At 36.7% G+C, this 26084-nt stretch overlaps 1 protein-coding gene across 1 annotated transcript in view; it reads right to left on the bottom strand.

The window, feature by feature from the left end:
• Window positions 1–3649: 3649 nt before the first annotated feature.
• Window positions 3650–26084, bottom strand: part of LOC110457688 (tctex1 domain-containing protein 1-B-like) — a 51995-nt gene continuing 29560 nt past the window's right edge. Inside the window, exon 3 of the mRNA XM_021509048.1 lies at window positions 3650–6450. Within this exon, the coding sequence (XP_021364723.1) occupies window positions 5920–6450 (531 nt within the window). The 3' untranslated portion in view covers window positions 3650–5919. The remainder of the gene's footprint in view (window positions 6451–26084) is intronic.

The following is a 26084-nucleotide window of genomic DNA, read 5'->3' as shown; positions in this document are numbered from 1 at the left end:
AATTTCTAGATAAAGGTTCACGACATATTGACACACCCTGCCAAATTCATACCTGAACTCACATAGGTATCACTTATAATTGCATGTAGTAACGTTAAAAACACTAATTAGTCGTCCTTATCATATGTACATATCACGATGTGCGTTCTTTAATGCTAAAATGTATATATATATATATCTATTTCAGTATTCAGATGGACTTCTATTATCATATAATTAATTGTTGCGTTTCGTAAATAAAAATGGTCTCCGATACTTATAAAACTTAAAATTATTAAACGAAACCTATAACGAAAGCCGATACCGCCTATATGCGCGACTGCAGCTCAAGTCTCGCGACGGAACAACATGCTCATGCGTGCGTTTGCGAGATCTGCGCGAATTGCCAATCTCTGGCTTTATATATCCCTGCTAGTGTCAGGAAATGTATTATAATCATAAATGGTAACTCGTTAGTTGTTTCATAAATTTTATTCATTTATAACATAAAATTGATATAAACAAAACCTACTATTTTACGGAAGGATATTTTAAACATATAATATTGCATCAAATATATATACAAATATATCTATATGAGTACAAACTTGTGGTTTTCTAGTAGATGTAGATCGCAGGGCTATGTTCCAATATAAATATGCGGCCAAAATATATTGGTTGTACGGTTTTACTATGTAAGCAAACCTTAAAATAAGATAAATATTGGAGCTACGTTCCGGACCAACAAGTATGATTAGATAGATAATCGATATAAACAGATGCAACTTTTGTAATATTTTTGAAATATTCTTTTTTTCAATTAATGTTGATCTTGCTCATAACACTGCAATGGTAGAGTACATTAGAGAAACAAAATATGACTGTGATATCACGAGTCTTGATCACAGAAGCGATGCACAACGCATGTTCACCTTTTGTTTATCGGTCGTTTGTACATTTAGAGGCGAAAGTAGCCGACCTGAAACTAATTTGACGGACAAAAATATTTCAAGGAATCACTGCCTTCAATTGCACTTGTGAGAGACTTATATAGAAACCGTCCCGTAATAGTATGAAAAAAATGGTATATTTTTTCTGTTTTCTATGTTGGGATTATTCTGTCTTTGGAGATCTATCTAACCACAGGCCAGTGTTGGTTTTGTATAACTTTCCCTACACCGTGATTTCCTTGTAAAATGGCGAAAGTGAAAGTAAAAGCACTGACCAATACTACAACTGGACAAAAATGCGATTGTTTGGCATGCAGAAAATTATCTTTAAACACATACGCTTTAAGTTGCAGTGTTTTTTGGACTAAATGACCATTACAGTATAGTTTTACAGTAGCCTACAGTAACTGGTTTGTGCCATTTGAAATATTATTTTATATGGTAAACGATCCAACAACTACGAGAAAACGAACTCATGCACATGCTTATTGCGGCTCTGCGCGGCATCCGGAGTAACTGACTACTATAGATAAACAAATAATATCATGTTTTGTATACAACAGAAACAACAAGGCTCTAACATTTATACAAAATAAGAGACGAAATAGCGGTAAATAACAAGGTAATACAAAATAACTAGACCCCTTGGGAAACACTAAAATATGGAAATACATAGTAAACCCATAAAAGAACGGATAAACAGACCGGACGTATCGAACGGGAAATACACAACAAGAACAGAATGTATGAGAAAAGAGCTTGAAACATGCTAAATTATTGTCTTGATTTTAATATGAGAATGATATAAAGAGGTATGGCGGAAAACTGCCCGTATTTCCCTAAGTCGGCATTTATGAAAACGAGAAAAAAAAATCAGGAATAAAACATTTTGTGTAGCAAAATTGCATACAAAAGATACAAAACCAATTGAATACGAAATTTTAAAATGCTAAGAAATTAGGTATTGCTAATATGATACTGCAAATATAGCCATATACACTATATCTATGAAAGTGATGGGGTTTCCCGGACTTAAAAAATACTTTCAACACTTTCCCATCTGAGGACCAACTTTTGAATAAACTATTTGTGACCGTGATGTAATATGCAAAAACAAATCGTATTACGGAAAAGTGGTCCTCCTTTGGGAAAGTGCTCAAAATAATGAAAAACAGGGGTGATCAAGTTTCTCTAAACTGCGACCGGTGTTTCTCGGGTTAAAACAGTTTGTAATTGCCAATATCTATATGTTCTATGTAGCCGAATGTGTAACGCAGTTTACTTGCGACTAGAAAATAAACGGTGCAGGTTCGAATCCCCCTTCAGTTATTTTTTTTTTAGATATTTAGGCATGTGATAATTTTCCCTAATAAGGCAATGGTGTTTTTTTTAAATCGATGGAAGATTTTGTTTGCATTTTAATAACATACCTATTGATTTATCAGTTTTGTTAGTAATACTTTCTTTACTATTTAGTGCGACATACTTCTCTCGAAGCATGTCAACAAATTCCTGTACACGTGTACAGTACAGCTACGCTTTGTAGGTAAGACACTATTTTTGATGAAATTTATAAATTGTTTTACCCTCCAACTGGCAATAGTATTTATATCAAGTGTTTAAACACCAACATATAATGCCGAAATACCAAATATGTGGTCTGTTTACAATAATCTATTCTTAGACACGGGATTCCGACATAATAGTGCACGGTTGGATGCGCGCACTAGCGTAACATAGCTTTGGGGAAATAGGCATAGCAACCCGCCATATCTCTTTCTTATTATATAATTGTTTTAAAAGCTTAGTTCGTATTCATGTAATGTCACTTTAGTAATTTGAGTCGTGCATTTAATCATTATAAGTGTGAGTTTATTAATAAGGGTATTGACTTATCCAGCTTCTAACTGGCAAGTAGAATACACATATGAACACACTATAGCACCAATACTCAGAGAAAGCAGAACTCATGCTCGGCTCTAACAGATAATATCTAAAATTATTAAGGATTACAAAGACAGGAATCGGGCCCTGTGATAATATGATGTTTAAATATATTTATGTAAACATACAAAAATGTAACGTAGACTTATATATGTACATAATTAAAGTAAAAGCGGTGTGATCAAGTGCTTGATAACATACTAAGCTAGTACAACAAGAACAAATGGCATGCAAACCTCGGAATACCACAAATATATAGGATATAAAATATGGCACACTACAGTTACTAGTAATACAGCATCTATCAGATCATATTTCTATAATGTCGTATGTACATAATAAAAATTTAATGTGCGGGCACGGACAAATTGCTGTACCCCTCCCTATACCCACCCTCTAAATGCGTGTTAATGCATACATGTATACCTGTTTACTATTTCATCATTTTGCTTCGTTTGTTAGAAAGAATATACGGAGTTTCGAACTGTTTTATAAAATTGTAAATACGCCTCCCTATGATAACTTAATGTTCGTACATTTGGTAGGTGTACGCACACCTCCCCCTCGGTGTGATATCCTTATTCTCCCACCCTTGACAGGTCAAGTTCAAGTTCTTTATTATCTTTAAGTCTTGCGACTTATCAGTGTAAACATATATTAAACAGGATATTTACATATGTACAAAAAGTCACATTGGTCCAGGCGCGTAACAACCTATGTAGCAAAAAAGCCCGGGCTCACACATCATTTTAATAATAAAAAAGCGACAAAAACAATATGATATAAAATATTAAAAAGCAAAATATTTGTAAAATAATAGGGGAAAATAATATTTTCTTGCTTTTAAAGCGCCATTGAAACTGATGCCAGAACACGGGAGAACGCGTCTCGGGCGTTCTAGAAAACAAAATTCTCCTGGGGGAGACCCCCAGACCCACATCGATGGGAAATGGTATGACCCCCTAGCTTTTGCTAATCTGTGACATTATGTAGGCCTATTGAGAATTTCACATCATAGATACATGTAGTTAGATACATTAATTTTTCCCTGCCATGAACTGATAAAGTATGTTTTTAAGAGTAGTCCAAGGTCTATCTTCAGTAGGGCTCCTGGATATATATGTATACATATATCTAAACATCGATATAGGAGCTACCGTCATCTTATGTTCTGAGAAATGTTGATGATATAAAAAGGGTTTGGGGGACACAACAGCAAAAAATCTGAAAATAATCTGTTCATGTTGGCTCCGACATTTTAAATATCTAGTTAATTTAGATTCATCAGGAAAGAGATATGACGCAAAGGATATTTTCGGGTAATTCCAACAATCGACACATTTTTGCCGGAGAAAAAAAGGAGAGCTATCTTTCGCATTTGAAATACATTTGAATTTTTGCGATGCTTTCCAATAACCAAGTGAATGAATCAACCAAAAAATGTTGTCTGTAAAATAATTTAAAACACTCAAAAATGTTTCTAAAAAGCCACCAGATGGCACGACAGAGCTTCTAGATCTAAAAAAAATCCGGGGGACATGCCCCCGTACCCCCCTAGAATGGCTTTGCGCCTCTGGCGTTCGCATTCGGCGCTCGCATTCGGACCTTCGGTGCGACTTTCTGCATGCACATAAGAAAAAAAAACAGCTACGCGCCTGTCTCCCATACCCTCCCCATCCTCGCGCTGCGCGCTTCGGTGTGTTGCTTTCGGCAGCAAATTTTATTATTGGGCTTACACATTGAAAACTCGTTTGTTTCGCCCCTGTGGTCACAGGAGAATGAACAATACACACATACAAACTGTCATATATCTGATCGGCGCTTATTTGCCGCTATCAGATACTTTCCAAGATCACATAATCCTTTAGTGTGTCTCTCATTTTAGCCAGGAAAGATTAGCTTGTCACCTCCCACTGGACAATAACATCTACGAGATGAGACATTCTGTTCGTCACATTCTCCAAGTTGGTTTCACTCATTCATTTATTGGAATATTTTCAGTGATATGGCTTAAATTTGGATACACAATGCTTCTTGAATGTGCGATAAGTAACACCAGCGTTTCGAAGTCTTCAGGTAAGTGCGTTTGATGTTTGATATCGGTTGCCGATCAGGGTGCACAGTGTATTGAATTACAGGACGTTCAATTGTAGAATGATAACCGGTTTGACAGGTAATGCACTTTTTATACCCATGGATACCCATACTATTGACCAAGCATGCAAAAACTAAAATTTCATCGCTTCCTTAGAAACGACAGCCGGAAGAGATGCATGTAGTCACTGGGGAACATCTCAAAACCAGATAAAATTAAAACTTTATTTTAATCTAAATTGAAATGTTTTAGCTTGCTTTAAGGATTATTAGAAAGAAACCCCAAGGGACGGCTAGGCAGATGATAACAGTCCACATATTGCTTAAATTAATCTCCAAACCGCGCAAATCTGCAAAACCAATTATAAACCAATATACATCTCTAGGACCAGGACTCTATACACTTTATATCTAAAGAAAATGTTTTATATACAAAATAAATTGACTAAAGTTTTACATTTCGCTGTGGTCAATTTATAATGACTTTGTATACAGGAGCTCTGGTATATATCACAGGAAACATACTACACTATTAAAAGCGTCCAATATTCTTGCATAATGTCTTTTGGAGTATAGAGAAGGGCATCTTAAGATTTTTGGCTCTTTTTAAAAAATGGCGTAGAACCTTTGTGTTGGTCGTTTTGATACTTTAAAAACAGTGTAGCTTGACAGGTTTCAAATTAAACTTGCCTGATACAGCATGATTTAATAAATCGTACACATCGTTTCAAATACACTTATTTAAAAGCAACTTTTGGCATTTTATTATTTAAAGATATATAATTGATTTTTTTTCTTAGTAATTTAAAACAAATGCTTTCAAAAGAGGTCTTTCAGTACAATAAATAACAATGCAATCAGCACAACATCGTAAATATGTTGCCAAATGTATTCCTTATCCTAATTATCGGTGGCTGGATATGAGTGAGAGTTAACTATTTATCATAAATGCTTATTCAAAGTAAACTCCGTACACATGCGCAGTCGCAATTGTTGTCGCATTCCTGTAAGTGTGGGTGGCGAAGTTGTCGGTACTGGGGTTCCAAACACACCTGCTCGCGACTTCCACTCCTTGGTGTTTATTTTCCATAATCACCACGTTACAAACAAATTTATAGCGTGGGAAACCCAAGGCCTTCACTCTCTGGTTTATTACGTTAGATAGATCGGTTGTCAAGTTTTTCACAAACATTGCACGGTACTTAAAGTCACGAAGTCGGGCTTCTAAGATGTCTTTTATCACATTTTCTACTTTTGATGGTATGAATTTTGCTCCATCCGTAGGCTCCAGTCTGTAGGTATTCTCGTATTGTATGGCCGGCTTTGCGATAGCATTTTGTGCTGCCTTTTTCTTTGCCAATCTTTGCCATGCTCTTGTTGCAGCGACTAGTTTGAAAAAGTTCATTCCAGTCGGCTTGGGTGTTTGGACTGATTTCTGTGATTCACTTGTCGAGGTGAGTCGAGGGCGTCTTTCTTCTCCCTCCTACAACAGATAGAAGACGAAATATACAAAATGCACTTATTGGTATCTACAGGGGATTTTAAGAATCACATCACGTTTCTGTGCTGAATCACGCAGAACTTTCGAGGTTCAACAACATTCGGCTGCAGATTTGAGATATAGCATCAAAATAAATTGAGGAGCATGAGTAAATGTATCATAGACGGCTTCGATACCTATTCAATTTACCCTTCTTCAACTTAATTAATCGCCTCAATCTGACCAAAACAAAATTATTTCTTAATTAAATGTATCTATGTAATACAAATGGGCTACAATCTATTGCGTTTATCATGCAGTCTACACTGCTTTTAATATGAAAATGTTTTTTAACCTCTTCCCAGTGAAGCGAAACTACCTGTTTGTTCTATTTTATTAAGCTCTTACGTATAAAACATGATTTCACAGTCATGTCTTAATACGTTTAGTATCGTGGACAGTTGCCTATTTAGTAAAGGAAGCTTAATATGTTAATTGTATACAGATCCGGCATTATTGCGTTCGTTTAATTATTGTAATCAAATGGAATATTTATTGTATATGTCATATACACTAACCAACATTGCATAGGTATCTATCCTGACACAATCTTGATATTGCATCGCTTTTTCTACACTTAACGAGGCTTCGTAACCAGAATCACACATAAACAATTTGAAATGAGTATGTTGCAAGACATTATTTTGCTTGGTTGTCTAAAACAGTCACTGTGCACATGGTTGATTCGTGCTCTGTCCTCATTTGCGTTTCTTGCCAAATGGATAAAATGCTTGCAGTAACGTACTATAAATTTTAAATCCTTTATTATGCAACAATAATGAAAATATTAATATCAACATCAACATACAACTACGCTTTTATACACTCGTCCTGTTTCTATTGTAGCGTTAATTGACATATATATTATCACCAGCATAGTCGTCTCAGGTGCCAGGCATTATGTACATTTACTCTAATTAATAGCTTTGGAGGATGAAGTAAAATAAAAAAGTAATATAAAATATATGTACCACAGTGTCGAGACCCTCTATGGCTGGACGAGTCATTGGAACAATGGTACAACTCATAGTCATTGAAATACAGGCACAAATCCTAGAGTCCTTCGAAATCACCTCACAATTGATAGTCATTCAAACCACAGCACAACTCATACAGTCATTCAAACCACAGCACAACTCATACAGTCATTCAAACCACAGCACAACTCATACAGACATTAAAACCAAAGTACAACTCATACAGTCATTAAAACCAAAGTACAACTCACAGAGTCATTCAAACAACAGCACAACTCGAAAAGTCCTTAGAACCAAGGCACAACACAAAAAGTCATTGGAACCAGGGCACAACACAGAGTCATATGAACCAGGGCACTTCAATAAGGTTTCATCTCAAACAGTAACTCTTATTATACCTAAGATACATCAATATGCCTCTAACTGTTACAGTCAATGGGAACGTGACACTAGATAAGGCTTGGATTTATACGATCATCGGAAACTTGACACTCGACAAAACGTAAACTCATACGATACTGTGGTAATTTCCAAAAGCATTTTTCGCAAGCCAATGAACCGTATTCAAGAAAACGTTCTCATGGTCATGCATGGATTTTGTGCTCATGTATGATTTCTTGCTCCGGTTATAACTTGATAATAAAAATCATTTTGTCAATGAATTGAAAAAACTTTGAAGAGACTTTAAGTCAAATACTGTTTTCAATGTTAACATGTGACTTTTTGATCGTTTGACATGATTTAAACGAGTGACAAGAAAGTCGGTTTGAGCACAGAACTAATACTTGAGCATGAGAACAGATTCATGAATATGGGCCCTTATCTTCGTGACCTTAGAGCAACTGAGCTAACTCATACAAGTTAAGAAAACCCACCACAATACGCATGTGTCAACGTTGGGTTTAGGTGTTCGTAATAATAGCAATAATAATAATAATAATAATTCAGTAAATAGAGAGGACAAATACCAAGAATAAAAAAAACCTGATTACAGTTAATAACACACAAAGATTACCGCACATTGTTTATCATATTGTAACAGCCAAGTGGTTCGACCCAACCACAAATATGGTAGCGTGGCTGACTGCTACATAAGAGTTTGGTATTAATCTGATTAATACCAAGTCCATAAAGGACTAAAGACATGTCATCCTCAAAGTCTCAAATAATGTCAACTATAGTAATTTTGTCATCAATCTCTTCTTCTTAAGCTGCTCTCATTTACAGGTACTGGTTCCAACATCAATAAAGGTTGTCAATACAAACTGACTTCAGTTGAATTACTCAGTTCCAATTGACTAGTTGGATACTGGTAAACAGGACTAAACTCCTTTTGAGTTGTCTGCCCTTACACCATAGCTATGACCTTAGACCAATTGTAGAGTTAAATTTTGTTTTACTCTCTAAGGTGACTCATTATCCCCTGGATAATGATCCTATTCATCAAAAACCAAAGAGTGAATTCAAGTTCAATAATTTAATTGTCAACAATAAAGGATTTAAATATTAACAATAACAATCTCTCATTCCCAATCACTAAGCCTTCCTTATCCCTCTCACTATCACTAACTCTCTATCCTTTCTCACAAGCATGCTGTAAACATTATTAGATGATATATACAATGAAAATTCTGGATGTACAACAATGAAAACTAACAAGAAGGAAATTGCAAAAATATTCCTTCTTAGTATCTATAATATTTATAATAATAATCCTATTACTCCAGCAAGCTCCAGCCTAATAAAAACTCCCCAATAACTTATTATATATGGATGAAGAACTACTAATGAAATATTAATGAATAAAATTTTAACAAGACTTTAAAATAAACTATAAACGTTCCCAAATCCCGTTAAAAATGACATCCCTTCCGTAGATGTATTAAGTTATTAAAACCCTACACAAATCCCCAATAAATAATAAATTAACCCAATCCCCATATAACCCATAACCACATAAACAAACATACAAGACGAGACAGCCGCATTTGGAATTGAGGAAATGGCCTCGTTATTCCATAGCGGAAGAAACACGTAGAGACAAGCACAACACACACCCACCTAAGCTGCCTAGTACAGACTGAACCCCAAAACTTCAAAACTAACGCTCGCTGGAGTCTTGCTGGAATGTTACTATAGAGATCGCGTGAACATATTCCCCCCTCGCTGGATTCTTGCTGGAAAATGTTTACTAGTTTAAATAAGTTTAAATAAGTATTATACACAAATCTCTGTCATAAATAAATTAACTCCTACTCACATGCACGCACAATATCGACTTACATTCTCGCTACGACTTCTTCCCAAGAGTATTTACTTTCGTTTCTGCTGACCGACTTGCGTACTACGTCACTTCCGATGCAAACTTCCGCTACACAAACGTGCTCTTGAACAGACGACAGAAGTATTACCAAGATTATAAATAGTACGGAGGATGACTTAGGTAACTACCGAAGTTAACGCTTAATAATGACATAAACATTCACTCTATTCATACCTACAACTGTCAATCACACTAATAATAGAATAATTACTAAATTGATACGAATACTACTAACGCACACATTCGATTCTGGAAAAGGACTTTCACTACATAATCACATCTTGTCACACTACCCCCCACTTAAAATTGTTCATGCCCCCATGGACGCTCTCATACTGTAATATGTACATAGATAATACAGATATGATGATATATTTATAACCTAACATTGCACACTGGGGCATAATATTAACTAGTAATTCATTGTATGTGACTACTACTTTACAGAATTATTATCTATATGAATAATACTAATGTTCTACCTAAATCAGTAAATATGATATCCATACACCAAACCCGGTAAAAGCAATATAGACTATAGTAGTCTATGTATATAAAGTTATGATTTAAATCATAAAGTTGAATTGAACTGATTCAAATGCATAGTATTAATAAGTTGACAGGAATAATTTTCCCTAATTTTTCGATGACTTACGCTATCTCTGCATGCCAATTTCTCAAATAGTACAACATTAAAATCCACCCTCACCTCTAAGAACCTAATCTGCTATAATCCAGTCCAATTTTTCTGTATACACCCTATAAAAGCAATAGTTATTTAGTTAGAAGAAATATTTAGTATCTACAAATTCAAAGTCATTCAATAAAGTCCACACAGTTATTCCTTCTTTGACCTCTTCCTCTTTGGCTGTAATAGCTGGTCCAACTTTTCCTCTATGGATTTCTGTCCCTTTTTTAGCTCGTTCAAGTCACGCGAAATGGACACTAGAATCTTCGTATTGCCGTCATCTATGTGATTTTTGGTTTCCAATAATGATAATAACTTTTCTGTCACTGTGTCTAGTGTAGGTGTTGGTGTTGAAGAAATGAACTTTTCTGTCACAGTGTCTAGTGTAGGTGTTGGTGTTGAAGAAATGTGTAAGTCCTCCCGGGCCATTGGTACCTCCTGGGGGGCCTTGCATACAACTTCCCTAATATCATCAAACATACTTAGGTCGAATTCATCCAACGTCGGGAGGGCCAGTGATTCCTCAGTATGTAGAAATTCAGGAATTTCTTTTAGCGGGTCTGCAGGCACCTTCCCAATGGCTCTCCTTGACCAGGTTGCTTCAGATTCCTCTTTAGTCAGCCTTTTTAGGTGAAGATCATCCATCAGGATGAGGGGCTGCTCCGACTTCTTAAGGAAGTTGAAGGTATCGAACTGTCGACCAGCTGACTCACACGTCAGAAGTTTCGCCTTATGATCAGGATAGCTTGTGACATGCCTGTCCAGATCATGTTGCCGCCAAGCTCGAAACAAGCAGAGGGTGCAGAAGAAAGGACATCTCTCCAAAGCCACATGATGTTTGTAATAATGTGATACCACTCTCCTCCTTTCCTCTGTGTAGTCACAGGCCATACATTGATAGGCTCTACCTCTTTTCGAAAGTGATTTGTCCATGGCTGTCAAATGAGAAAATAATGCTCTTTAAATACTGATCAATATGTAAAAACAATACACTGATCTCATCCCTGCTAGATAAGGCTGATATGTACTGGAGTAATAGACTAATAGTTTGTAAATTTGTAAAGTTCAACATCCAGGTTTTTCATCACTTTGACATAATAGTAACTATAATATTATCTTCATCCAATCAGGTTTGTCTCCAAGGTAGAGTTTTAGCTTGTCGTGGTGGAGAATTCTTGTCTTCTTGACATCAGAGGACAATTGGACTCTGTAGTTTACTTCTGTTATCTTTTCTGTAATAATGCCTGGTCCAATATAAGACGGTTGGAGTTTTGGTGAGATACCGACCTTCCTTTCCTCATTGAGACACCACACAGGATCTCCGACTTTATATAAAGTACAACTAAGGTTTCTGTCATAGAATTCTTTCCGTCGATGAGCCCTTGACTTCAGGTGGTCTCTTGCTACGTCATGTGCTAATTGCATTCTAGATTTCAGGTGTTCCACATATTCGCCATACGTCGTGATATCTTCAGAGTTAGGGCTTCTGCTGCCAAATACTAATTCTGCTGGAAGTCTGACTTCTCTACCCATCATGAGTAGGTTAGGACTAAGTCCTGTAGATTCGTGTGGAGTAGCACGGTACGCTGCAGCTAAACAACCCAAATTCTTGTCCCAATCTGTCTGTTGTCCTTTTAGGTATGCCTTCATCATACGAACCAATGTGCGGTTAAAGCGTTCAACCTGCCCATTGCATTGCGGATGTCTTGCAGATGTCCTGGTTTTCTTAATCTGTAATAAATGGCATAGTTCTCTGAAAATAGAACTTTCATAGTTACGACCTTGGTCCGAATGTAATGACAATGGGGTACCGAAGCGACTTATTACTTCGTTTAGAATTTTCTCTGCACAAGTTTTTGCCGTCTGGTCCGGAACAGGAAGAATCTCCACCCATTTAGAAAAATAATCCGTGACTAATAAAATATATTTGTTCCCTCGCGGGGTCAGTGGAAGTGGTCCAAGTATATCTGTTGCCATTCGCTCAAGAGGGGCTCCAATAGTCATGTCTCCTAGATGAGCTCTTGGCTTCTTTAAAGGTGGTTTTATTTGTCCACATGTGATACACTTCAAGATCCATAGTTTGATGTCTTCTCTAATCTCATACCAGTAGTAACGTTGAAGTGTATTCTCTTGCGTCTTCTTCGTTCCAAGGTGACCTCCCAACTTGTTATTGTGCATGTGTATCATAACTTTCTCCCTCATTTCTTTAGGTACTAACAACTGCAAGTGGTAACCTGTGCCATCACGACGATAAAATTTCTTACAGATCACGCCATCTTTTAGAAGTAATGACTGAAAGATGTGCCAATATTGCCTTATGGCTAGATTACTGCCCTTGACTTCAGAGTGGTCTGGACGAGCGTCATTTTCCAACCATTTGACTACCTCCTGAAGATCTGGATCCCTGTTTTGACTGTTCCGAAGATCTTCATTGCTGTAGGTAGGCCTCCAGGGAGTCCATGATACTTCTTCTAAGTCTTCTCCTGTGTCATTTTGTTTTTGTAGACGTGTTGTAACAGCTCGAACCATCTGCGGTTTCATAACAAACATGTTATCCATTTGTTCTCCCCTGGTTATACATTTCTTGCAAGGTCCACATGCTAATTGTAATGGTGTTTCATCTTTGCAATGACAGTCATAAGGAGCTTCACATCTGGACATAGCATCAGCATTGTTGTGTCTAACTCCAGGACGATATTCAATGGCAAAATCATATGAGGACAGGATTTCCAGCCAACGGGCTATTCTCCCTTTTGGTTCTTTCATTTTAAATAACCAGACCAAAGCTCTGTGATCAGTGCGTACTAAAAACTTGCGACCTAGTAAATACTGTCGATAATAGTCCACAAAATACTTCACGGCTAGTAGTTCTCTATCGGTTACGCAATAATTCCTCTCTGCTTTGTTCAAAGTGCGACTGCCATATGCGATAACCTTGGTTTCACCCCCAGATTGTTGACTAAGTACTGCACCAATGCCGAAGTCACTGGCGTCTGTATCCAAGATGTATTCACCCTCATCATTAGGGTAGGCCATTATTTCTGGGCTCATCAACTTGTCTTTAATGGTTTGAAAGCTAGTGGTGCAGTCTGCGGTCCATTGAAATTTCTTGTCTTTCTTGGTAAGTTGAATAAGGGGTCTGGCAAGGTCGGAAAAATTCTTGATGAAGCGCCTATAATAGCTTGCCATCCCAAGAAATTGGCGGACTTGTTTAACTGATCTGGGTACCTGCCATTTCTGTATCTTCTGTACATTGTCTGGATTGGGTCGTACTCCACCCTCTGATACAACATGTCCTAGAAAGGTGACCTCTTTTTGTAACAAGGCACATTTCTCTGGTTTCAGCTTAACTCCAGCTTTCTGAAGTCTTCCTATAACTTGATCTACTCTTTTGATGTGTTCCTCAAACGTGGAGCTGAAGACGATTATGTCATCCAAATACACAAGGCAAGTGAGCCATTGTAATCCACTCAATGCGATTTCTATAAAGCGCTGAAATGTAGCTGGTGAGTTGCATAGACCAAATGGCATCGTCTTGAATTCGAATAGACCATACTTGGTAATGAACGCGGTCTTTGGTATATCTGCAGGCTTCACTGGTATCTGATGATATCCTGATGTGAGATCAAAGGTTGAAAAATACTTTGCGTCCCTAATAGAGTCAAGGCAATCTTGAATTCTTGGTAGTGGAAAGGCATCCTTTATTGTGACCTCATTAACCTTTCGGTAATCCACGCATGGCCGTACTTTACCATTCTTCTTCCTAACCAGTACAATTGGTGAACTCCATGGTGACGAGGACTGCTGAATAACCCCTTGTTTTTCTAATTGCTCTATTGCCGCCTTCTCTTCCCCTGCAAATGCCAATGGTACTTTTCTTGCTCTCTGCCTTACAGGTCTGTTGGTAGATGTGTTGATCTCATGTTCCGCTAAATGTGTTACACCCAGGTCTGTATCATCTTTAGAAAAGGAATCAGCATACTTTGAAAGTAGTTGTTCCACTATGAGTTGTTGATTTTCCCCCAGATTATGTTGTATTCCATCATAAATACTCTTTACGTGTGGTGGAACAGTGTTGGGACCCATAGTCACTTTCTCATCAAGCATCGTTGTGTCTTCACATACTTTGTCCGTTATCTTTATTCTTCGTATCGAATCATAGTTTGTAGATTCACTGCTATCTTCACTCTCTGCAAAAGGTATGGCTTCTTCATAGTGTTCAGCTGTTCCCAATACGGTATCCTGTCTAATTGAAATATCTGTCGGGAATGGGTTCATGACCCTGACCTTGGCAGTCGTAGATGTGCTCGTATCAACAATACATGGTGTCAACAGCAATGAGTACTTCAACATGATTGTCTCTGTCGGCTCGATGATATAAGGCCATCGATCATCAGGATTCTCTATAAATGTATCAATAATACATTCCGATAAAGCTGGTACTATATAATGATCCGCTGCTCGGACTCTCTGTATAACTTGTCTGCCAACTTGGGTACAAGGTATGTTGTATCCACCCAAGGTGATGATTCCTTTGCTTAGTAATATGTCAGCTGGACCCATGGAACTATTTTGTAGAATATCTATACCCAAGAGGGCATCATCAGTGATGTCTGCAACTATCACTTCATGTCGCAATGATAAGCCGCCCAACTGAATTTGAAAATCTGCTTTGCCAAATTCTTCCAGAGGTGTGTCATTGGCACTTCTAAGAGGAATGGCTGGAAAGAGTCTAGGCCTATACTTCTGAGGTATCTTCTCAAATATCTTCTTGGAAAGAATTGTTCTTGTAGCTCCGGTATCAGTGGTAAAAAGCGTCTCCACTCCTTCTACTCCTCCCTCGATATACAAGCCATTGGCTATCACAGTTTTACGTCTAATAGTTTCTTGGGTGTCAGTAGTGAGTACCTTGTCAGTTCCTTGTTTATGACCATTAATTTCATTATCTGTGGCGTCCTTCCGGTCATCTGAAGTAGCCTCTATTAGTTTAAAGGTTCCCTGTAGTTGTTAGTGTTATTAGTGTTACTTGGACCATTATTAGCCCTCATCTCTGGTCCATAATAAATGTTGTCTGAAGATAATCCATGCCGACCAGTATCTTCATGTCTTGAGAAATGTTGACCTCTTTGGTAGTGACCTCTGGTGTTGTTGTTAAAGTTGTGTTGCTGAGTTTTGCGTTGACAATCCCGAGCTATGTGACCAGGTGTACCACACTTAAAACAAGTTCTGTCTTCTGTTTGTCTGTTCCTGTATTGTGGATTACAACCGCTGGCAATTGATTTCTTCAAGTCCTCTAATGACTTCTCCAACGACCGGAGTACACCGTCTGTATTGGAATTACTCTCCGGTTTGTTGCTATGGTTCGTCACCTTTTTCTGTCTCTTGACGTCTATGTTCCTGACTGGATTTGTTACCTCGTCTTCAACATCTTCATCACTACTTGTGTCTGTATTACTTGTTACTGTTTTAGTGGCACGTAATGACCCTTCGGTTTCCGTCTTCTGTGACCTTCTGGTCTCTATATAGCTAACAACGAAGTACACTGCTTCATCTACATCATTAGGATCCTTGTGGTATTCTACTTCAAAGCTGGCTTTGTGGTTTTGTAGACCATCAAAGAATTTACGAAGAATGTCTTCAGATCTGGTTTTGGTGTCCCTCTCTTTGTGTGCCTTGTCATATAAGCGCTTAAGTTCCGCTGCATATTCTTCTACAGTCTCCCCAGGTTTCTGTTGTCGCTTGCTGAATTGTGCAGCAAACGTTTTAGACGTCTCCACTACTCTGTATCTGTTGTGTAGTTCCGTTATGAGGGCTTTGTAATTGTTTCTAGTGTTCCTGGATAGTTGGCCAAATACAAATTCGCCTGCTTTGCCCTGTAGTCTAGGCAATAGCTGATCCAGACGTTGACCATTATTCCACAAGTTCCTGTCTGCTACGGTTTCAAAACGATTAAACCATATTTTCCAAGTTTCCTTGTCTGTGAAAGGGGGAAGTTTTGTTGTAACATTGGGTGTTCTACATGATCCTCCCACTGTTGCAGCTGTAATGTTATCATCATCGTCTTTGCCTTCTTCTTCAGAACCTTGAGCTTCAGAGCTTGAGTCTGTCTGATCAAATCTATGACTGTTTGATATATGGACGGGTCCGGCATTTCCACTGGTGTCTCGTCTAACCCTAGGATGTTGCTTCTGTGATAACATGGAGTGGAAAGTAGACTGGATCATCTCCATATTACCTGCCAGCTGGTCCATTCTAGTAGTAAAACTAGCAAATCGTTCTTCAATTTGATTTTCTCGACCCTGGTGTAAGCGCTCTGTAGGATGACCTTCATCTTCAGATAGTGTCTGCGAAGCCAAACTATGGAAGATGTTCTGTGATCTTCCTTTGCCTTTAGTAGTCTTCTTATAATTCTTTGTCTTCTCTTGTGACATCGTCACCTCAACATCAGAATCTTCTTCAGGATCTACCTGATGTCGTCTCTGAATTCTTAGACTTTTCCTACTGGCCATCTCGTCTCAGGTTAATTATTATTTTGAAAGGCAGGATCAGCAATCATGGGAGTTACTGGAATATGCCAGATTACCCAAACACCACTTGACAGTAGGGTATACTGTACTTGGTGAATTAAAAAAAATAAAAACACAGACGGTTACAGGAAAACCTGGAAGTTGTCTGGAAAATAAACCACGTATTTGTGGAACACCACACGTTTAGTGGAATAAGAAGAGCCACTTATTGGTGGAACACCACACTTTAGTGGAATAATATGGGCCACTTATTGGTGGAACACCACACTTTAGTGGAATAGAATACAGGTTTATCTCGGAACAGCCGGATTATCACCTGGACAATTACACAGAACAGGAAAGTCAAGATTCCCCCAAGGTTCCAAATTCGACCAGCGTTAAGGAATGGTTACTCAGATCAATATCAGGGAAGAGGCCTCTTAATCCTGTAAATCATCAAGTAATTGAAAGATGAACTTCCTGTAAAATGTAAATGCCAGTTCCCTTAACTATTTGGTTACATAATAAAATACAAAAATATATCCCTAAGCGCAAACCAGATTCAGCATCATTAACAATGCTATACTATAATGTCCAACTCATCATGGCATTATCTCATACACACATAAAAAAATAAAATATTATAACACTTTTTACATTTCTAATCTATGCTACCACCAGGTCTTGTTTATATACCGGTATATATAATATATCAATGCTGTCCTCAGTTATCAGCTAACTCACAAGACTGTCCTCTGTTATCAGTCATACCACAAGACTGTCCTTAGTTACCAGCCATCTCAAAAAAAAATCAAAAAAAAAAATCTTCACTACAAGACTGATATCCTTTACAGCCATTACAAAATTCTCCATCACACGACTCTAAACCTCTATCCCTACATACTCTGTATCGTCGAGTAAATCCCGCAGGAATAGCAAAAAAAATAATTCATATATTCTCCGCATTTGAGTACGTATTCCTCAATGTCCACACACATAGAAAAAATATAGGTTGCTACCCCTCCATACCATGGTTAACCTTAGCAGAAGTATGTCTCACATGAAAGGTAGAAAGCGAACAAGACTGTACGTCTGGTGGTAGATACATCAACTCTACTCTGTTGTCTCAATACATACAGGATCCTGGAGTTCCATGCATATCTCTAACTCTACTCTGTTGTCTCAATACATACAGGATCCTGGAGTTATACTTCTAACTATACTACGAATAATCATGATAACTCTACTCTGTCTCACTACAGGATCTGCGAGTTATACCCTCAAATCAATCTCCAACCTTAGACTGTTGTAAAAGAATAATATTGTCCATATCAAAAATAATATGACAAGACCTTAACCTCATCGGCACTTTCAGTATTAATGATACATATTAGCTATCAGCTTTAGGGTATAAGTACCTCAAACTTGTATACCTGGCTAATCATAATATTGACCTCTATTTTCTTAAGTCAACAACTCAACAGTCAAAGATTGACTCATACTAGTTCTCTCAAAGTATAGGTACCTCAACTATACCCGATTAATACTAGTCATAATTACGCACTAAGTTTAAACATTGTCACAAAAACCTAAAAAAAAAAAAAAAAAAATACTCACAAGGCGGCAAACACCACTCTCGTGATATACCAAATACATCTTCCAAGCATCCCTCTCATACACATAGTTGCTTATAATATAATATTTGACCTAATCCACCTATTCATTTCATCAACAAAAATTTACTCTTAAGTATAGTGACATTACAAATTGTTTAGTACTAGATATTTTAAAACCGCTGCCACCAAAAACTTAATGTAACAGCCAAGTGGTTCGACCCAACCACAAATATGGTAGCGTGGCTGACTGCTACATAAGAGTTTGGTATTAATCTGATTAATACCAAGTCCATAAAGGACTAAAGACATGTCATCCTCAAAGTCTCAAATAATGTCAACTATAGTAATTTTGTCATCAATCTCTTCTTCTTAAGCTGCTCTCATTTACAGGTACTGGTTCCAACATCAATAAAGGTTGTCAATACAAACTGACTTCAGTTGAATTACTCAGTTCCAATTGACTAGTTGGATACTGGTAAACAGGACTAAACTCCTTTTGAGTTGTCTGCCCTTACACCATAGCTATGACCTTAGACCAATTGTAGAGTTAAATTTTGTTTTACTCTCTAAGGTGACTCATTATCCCCTGGATAATGATCCTATTCATCAAAAACCAAAGAGTGAATTCAAGTTCAATAATTTAATTGTCAACAATAAAGGATTTAAATATTAACAATAACAATCTCTCATTCCCAATCACTAAGCCTTCCTTATCCCTCTCACTATCACTAACTCTCTATCCTTTCTCACAAGCATGCTGTAAACATTATTAGATGATATATACAATGAAAATTCTGGATGTACAACAATGAAAACTAACAAGAAGGAAATTGCAAAAATATTCCTTCTTAGTATCTATAATATTTATAATAATAATCCTATTACTCCAGCAAGCTCCAGCCTAATAAAAACTCCCCAATAACTTATTATATATGGATGAAGAACTACTAATGAAATATTAATGAATAAAATTTTAACAAGACTTTAAAATAAACTATAAACGTTCCCAAATCCCGTTAAAAATGACATCCCTTCCGTAGATGTATTAAGTTATTAAAACCCTACACAAATCCCCAATAAATAATAAATTAACCCAATCCCCATATAACCCATAACCACATAAACAAACATACAAGACGAGACAGCCGCATTTGGAATTGAGGAAATGGCCTCGTTATTCCATAGCGGAAGAAACACGTAGAGACAAGCACAACACACACCCACCTAAGCTGCCTAGTACAGACTGAACCCCAAAACTTCAAAACTAACGCTCGCTGGAGTCTTGCTGGAATGTTACTATAGAGATCGCGTGAACATATTCCCCCCTCGCTGGATTCTTGCTGGAAAATGTTTACTAGTTTAAATAAGTTTAAATAAGTATTATACACAAATCTCTGTCATAAATAAATTAACTCCTACTCACATGCACGCACAATATCGACTTACATTCTCGCTACGACTTCTTCCCAAGAGTATTTACTTTCGTTTCTGCTGACCGACTTGCGTACTACGTCACTTCCGATGCAAACTTCCGCTACACAAACGTGCTCTTGAACAGACGACAGAAGTATTACCAAGATTATAAATAGTACGGAGGATGACTTAGGTAACTACCGAAGTTAACGCTTAATAATGACATAAACATTCACTCTATTCATACCTACAACTGTCAATCACACTAATAATAGAATAATTACTAAATTGATACGAATACTACTAACGCACACATTCGATTCTGGAAAAGGACTTTCACTACATAATCACATCTTGTCACAATATTATAGCATTTTATGACTTTTTCTAGCTATTGCTTTTACAACAAAATGAGTAGCTCTTCAAATTTGCAAACATCTGATCAGCTTAGGTATACCCACCGTTACATGGTGATAGTCAACATCTCCATCACGATTAACCAAATCACCCGTCGTGTCTAAAATTCTCTGTTGAAAATTAAGCATTGTAGCCATAACGGACAAATAACTAGTGATCTAACGTCACATAACACTCGTATCAAAATGGACCGGTTCATTATACACAATACACCTGAGTGCATTAATAGCCGTGTCTTTACATACATACGTATTCAAAACAGAAGAGATGGAATCAAGTTACACAAGGATAAGGGATTCAAATATAGTATCATATATATAACAGTGTTTTGTTCAGATACAATGCCAAACACGCCTGATAATGATCCGAAAGGGCGTGTTATGTAGTTATTCCTTAACTCTATGTTAACATGTTGGTATTAAATACAAATGTGTTACATGAAATAGTTATTCTTTTCTTAGGGTGCATCATCACACATGAACCTAATGAGATTTGACATGCATACAAAAAGCTTGTGATTAACTACTGTACATTGTATTAACCATCCTTAGATCTTTTGATGTGTTGACCTTTTCCGTCTTTTCGTATTGCAGAGTTATCTGCACTTGTGAGCAGGTATTGATTGTTATGTCATTTGCTTGTGAGAGTAACGTCATCAATTTTTGAGAAAACGACGTAATTTTCTCACACAAACCAATGACGTAACAATCAATACCTGCTCACAAGAGAAAATAACTCTGCAATATGCAAAGACGGAATTGTATTACGAGACATTTCCAACCCAATGAGGGATGCCCACTTGAGCCTAAAGGTAGGTACCACCGATTGTATGGTCCTGATGTGCATTATGCACTATTAATTGATGACACAATTAAGCTGATATTGAACAAGGTCACCGTGACCTACTTCGCAACCATGTGGTAGTTTTGTTGACAGTCGCTATCCTAGTTTTACTCAATACGTCAACATTATGTAGAAACATTTCAATACATAATGTGTAATTTTGATAAAATTGACCTTTTTATGAATTTGCTCACCGATCGCAGCCCTTTCATTGCAGGATTGTTTCCATGCTGACCTTAATTTAACGCCAAACAGGCATGCATGGGAAACAACATAGATGAGAGTCACCAAAAATGTACACGTTTTGAAATATAAAAGTATGTTAAATTCATATAGTGTCCTAGCTGTCTGAACCAATTATAAAACGTACATGCCTATGACAAGGTTTTTTTACACAACCAATACAATTTTCTATGTGACGTTTCGATGACTAGTATGATATGTACACTACCACCTTCATCAGTCTCAGTCTCCTGAGACTGAGATCAGACTGAGTCAGATGAAAGTGGCAGTGTATCATACTAGTCATCGAAACGTCACATAGAAAATTGTATCGGTTGTGTAAAAAGAACTTTTCATAATCCATGCTTACGAACCTGAAGAAAATGTTAAGAAATATTCGTACAGGCTCTTTGCTTATCTGTCAATCTTATTCAGTACAGTTGTAGTGATATTACTTCAGTTATTCGGTCGCCTTAAATTCAAATTTGCTCATATACAAAGCTAGAAAGTGATAATCATATCCCCTATGTATATGGTATCATAGTGGTATCGTAATGGAAACAATTAAATGAACTTGCAGGCATAGTCGATGTGACCCCTGAACAAACTAAATGTATACAGTAGGCTCATATCATACAAATTCATTAATTNCCCCCCCCTTACCCCCACCCTGCACGCTAATATCCGGGCCAATGATACCTTTCCAACGCTGAGAGATACTTTCTCTACGACTACAATTCTTTTGTCTTATAACGGATGCAGTTCCAATGATGGCATGGCTATTCTTATAGAGTTTAACAGTTTGGTATGTTTTGATATATCGCAGCTTATATCACTGTTGACAGATAATAAAAACAATGGTAAAAATAGTTTTGTACAGTACACGAAGTACATTTCTATATGTCAACTCAGACGAAAACATTGTGTTTCATAAACAAGCTATATTTAATATTTGAGCCGATCAAAAATGTTGTAAAACAAAACCGAACAAGACAAAAACTAAACTAAAAAAAATGTTTTTAAGGCGATATAGCAAATAACGGACAAGGGAAACATTCTTATGGACATACGAAGATTGCAAGACTGTTGTAAGATCCTTTTTTTAAGTGTCAATCTTAGAGGAGTCATAAATAAAATTACATTCATCAGAAATTATTATCATATTCAACAGGACCAAAGACTTTGCAAATATTGCAAGTATTTATTAGAAAAATGATACAATTCTTAATTGACTGTGAATTTTACTTAGATATTAGATGTCATTTGAAAGGACGTTGAAATGTAGAGGTATTTTTGGATAGTTTAATTGAACATGGAATTACAGTGTTGCGTGTGATCAAACAGTGTGTCGGAATGATGAATATGTTAATATGAAAGTAATAAATTTATTATTGAGCATTCAAACCNAAGATTTTACCCAAGAACGACATTTTAACCACAGAGTAATAAATCCGATGCAATTCTTCGTTATGTTTCCCGATACGTGGTATTTATCATTCACAACGTAACGTCCTGAAAAGTTGAGCCTACTTTACTCGAGTTTATTTATCCGATTCTATAGTATTATATGACCAAGGACTGGTTTTGGATTGTTCTTGAGTATCGTGTACACCCCTTTCTTGACACTTCATTTTCCCCTTTAAAAAAGCGCACTTTACGCAAATATTAACGGTAGTCGTTGGTCAGACATAAAATATCTAAATCAGTCAATAGCAATTTATAATATGACAGTTTACCCCTTCGGGAACCTCAAAGGTGCCTGATTCATACTCGGAACATCTTTAGGTTATATGTTATTCCCGTGGGGAATTTGGAACGCCTTTAGGTTTTATGCTATTCCTGTTTAAAAAGGAAATCGATATCTGAGTTATCCAAGAGCTTGTAATTACCGCCTGGTATATTCCGACAGAAGCAAGATACACAACAGCCCTCTTAACAGAGGTCAAAATCTGGGAGTGAAACCAAAATTAATAGTCCCCTCTGGGGTTCCCCCAGGGGTGACTAAAAATATGCAATTCTTAATTGACTGTGAATTTTACTTAGATATTAGATGTCATTTGGTTTTACACACAACGCAATGCAACACATTAGAAAGGACGATGAAATGTAGAGGTATTTTTGGATAGTTTAATTGAACATGGAATTACAGTGTTGCGTTTGATCAAACAGTGTGTCGGAATGATGAATATGTTAATATAAAAGTAATAAATTTGTTATTGGGCATTCAAACAATGGGTTGAATGATACAAGAAGCCTGATTTGTAGACTGGCCCCCGTCTCTAGAATGTTGAATTATTTAGAAAAAAGTTAACTCCAATAATTTTGATCCTAATTTCTAAACTAGGGGGATATAAGCTAGAAGCAAAATGCAGTTGAGAAATTCTTCAAAAAAAAAACTTAGGGGCTGGTAGCCAGTCTACCTGGTTTAGAACTACAGTTATTTTTATACATAAAGACATAAAGAGATTTATAATAAAACTTGATGATCTTTGCATCTGTTTAGTGAATTAACATCGATGTGAAAAAAGTTTGCATGTTATTATCTCTAGAATACGCCCTTTTAGATTAACTTAAGACAAACTATGCCACTAGAAATAATAAACATCAAATTATAACAATTTTAAGGGAATGCCGACCGTCACAAAATACCGTGATTATATCCCAAGGATTTTTCTTTAATAAACTTGCCTCTTTATGGTTTTAAACGGTCCTTACTACTGACTTGTTTTCTTTGATAGTAGATAGCATTGCTTCTAATAACAGTGAACCATACAGGCACCAATGTGTCTACAATAAGAGAAAATCAAAAGAGAATAGGGTATAACTAGTTAATTCCTCATGTTTTTGTATATACGTACAGTGCCCTCCCCTTAATTTCGTTTTGATTATATAACTGAAGCGCATTTGGGCTAGCACTTCCGTTGACCAGGTAANCAAAATTAATAGTCCCCTCTGGGGTTCCCCCAGGGGTGACTAAAAATATGCAATTCTTAATTGACTGTGAATTTTACTTAGATATTAGATGTCATTTGGTTTTACACACAACGCAATGCAACACATTAGAAAGGACGATGAAATGTAGAGGTATTTTTGGATAGTTTAATTGAACATGGAATTACAGTGTTGCGTTTGATCAAACAGTGTGTCGGAATGATGAATATGTTAATATAAAAGTAATAAATTTGTTATTGGGCATTCAAACAATGGGTTGAATGATACAAGAAGCCTGATTTGTAGACTGGCCCCCGTCTCTAGAATGTTGAATTATTTAGAAAAAAGTTAACTCCAATAATTTTGATCCTAATTTCTAAACTAGGGGGAAATAAGCTAGAAGCAAAATGCAGTTGAGAAATTCTTCATAAAAGACTTAGGGGCAGGTAGCCAGTCTACCTGATTTAGAACTACAGTTATTTTTATACATAAAGACATAAAGAGATTTATAATAAAACTTGATGATCTTTGCATCTGTTTAGTGAATTAACATCGACGTGAAAAAAGTTTGCATATTATTATCTCTGGAATACGCCCTTTTAGATTAACTTATAGAGACAAACTAAGCCACTAGAAATAATAAACATCAAATTATAACAATTTTAAGGGAATGCCGACCGTCACAAAATACCGTGATTATATCCCAAGGATTTTTCTTTATTAAACTTGCCTCTTTATGGTTTTAAACGGTCCTTACTACCGACTTGTTTTCTTTGATAGTGGATAGCATTGCTTCTAATAACAGTGAACCATACAGGCACCAATGTGTCTACAATAAGAGAAAATCAAAAGAGAATAGGGTATGACTAATTAATTCTTCGGGTTTTCGTATATACGTACAGTGCCCTCCACTTAATTTTGTTTTGTGTATATAACTGAAGCACATTTGGGCTAGCACTTCCGTTGACCAGGTAGCACAGTTGGTCAGAGCGACGGTACTACAATCTGAGGCCTAGAACACGAATCAACGGCTGATCACGCTTAAGTTTAACACTCATAGCAGTGTTGTCGATTATGTTTTGTTTATTTCATCGTTTTTATTCTTTTTCTAAAAAAAACTCCCACAATGAATGTTTTTCTTTTCAAAACTTATAGATCGAAGCAATAGCAAGTGGTACCGAGATCACTAACCTTAAAACATTAGAGTCCTATATATTTCATTTTAAGGAAATAAATCTGCTGTAAAGCCTTATCATGTTAATTTCGAATGGTTCAGTTTTGCATAGAGATCCGTTTTGTTAAACGGTCACGCCGGTTTGACAATGATTCGATGAAGGTTAAGTCTTTGTGAAATATTTTGTATATGGCCTTCAGTTGTGTTATCACATATAACACTTAATCTACGAAATTGACACCGCAGATCTTAATCTGATTTGTAAAACTGTAATGGGAATATTTATTGTGACCAGATACTGTTGATCGAATGTTCCCATTTAAGTTAGAGGCATACCTATATTTATTGTGACCAGATACTGTTGATCGAATGTTCCCATTTAAGTTAGAGGTATACCTATATTTATTGTGACCAGATACTGTTGATCGAATGTTCCCATTTAAGTTAGAGGTATACCTATATTTATT

Source organism: Mizuhopecten yessoensis, unplaced genomic scaffold, assembly GCF_002113885.1.
Source record: "Mizuhopecten yessoensis strain PY_sf001 unplaced genomic scaffold, ASM211388v2 scaffold9299, whole genome shotgun sequence".
NCBI classification, from domain to species: Eukaryota; Metazoa; Mollusca; class Bivalvia; order Pectinida; family Pectinidae; genus Mizuhopecten; species Mizuhopecten yessoensis.
The sequence above is the reverse complement of the archived record's forward strand: the minus strand, read 5'-3'. Positions and strand labels throughout refer to the sequence as shown.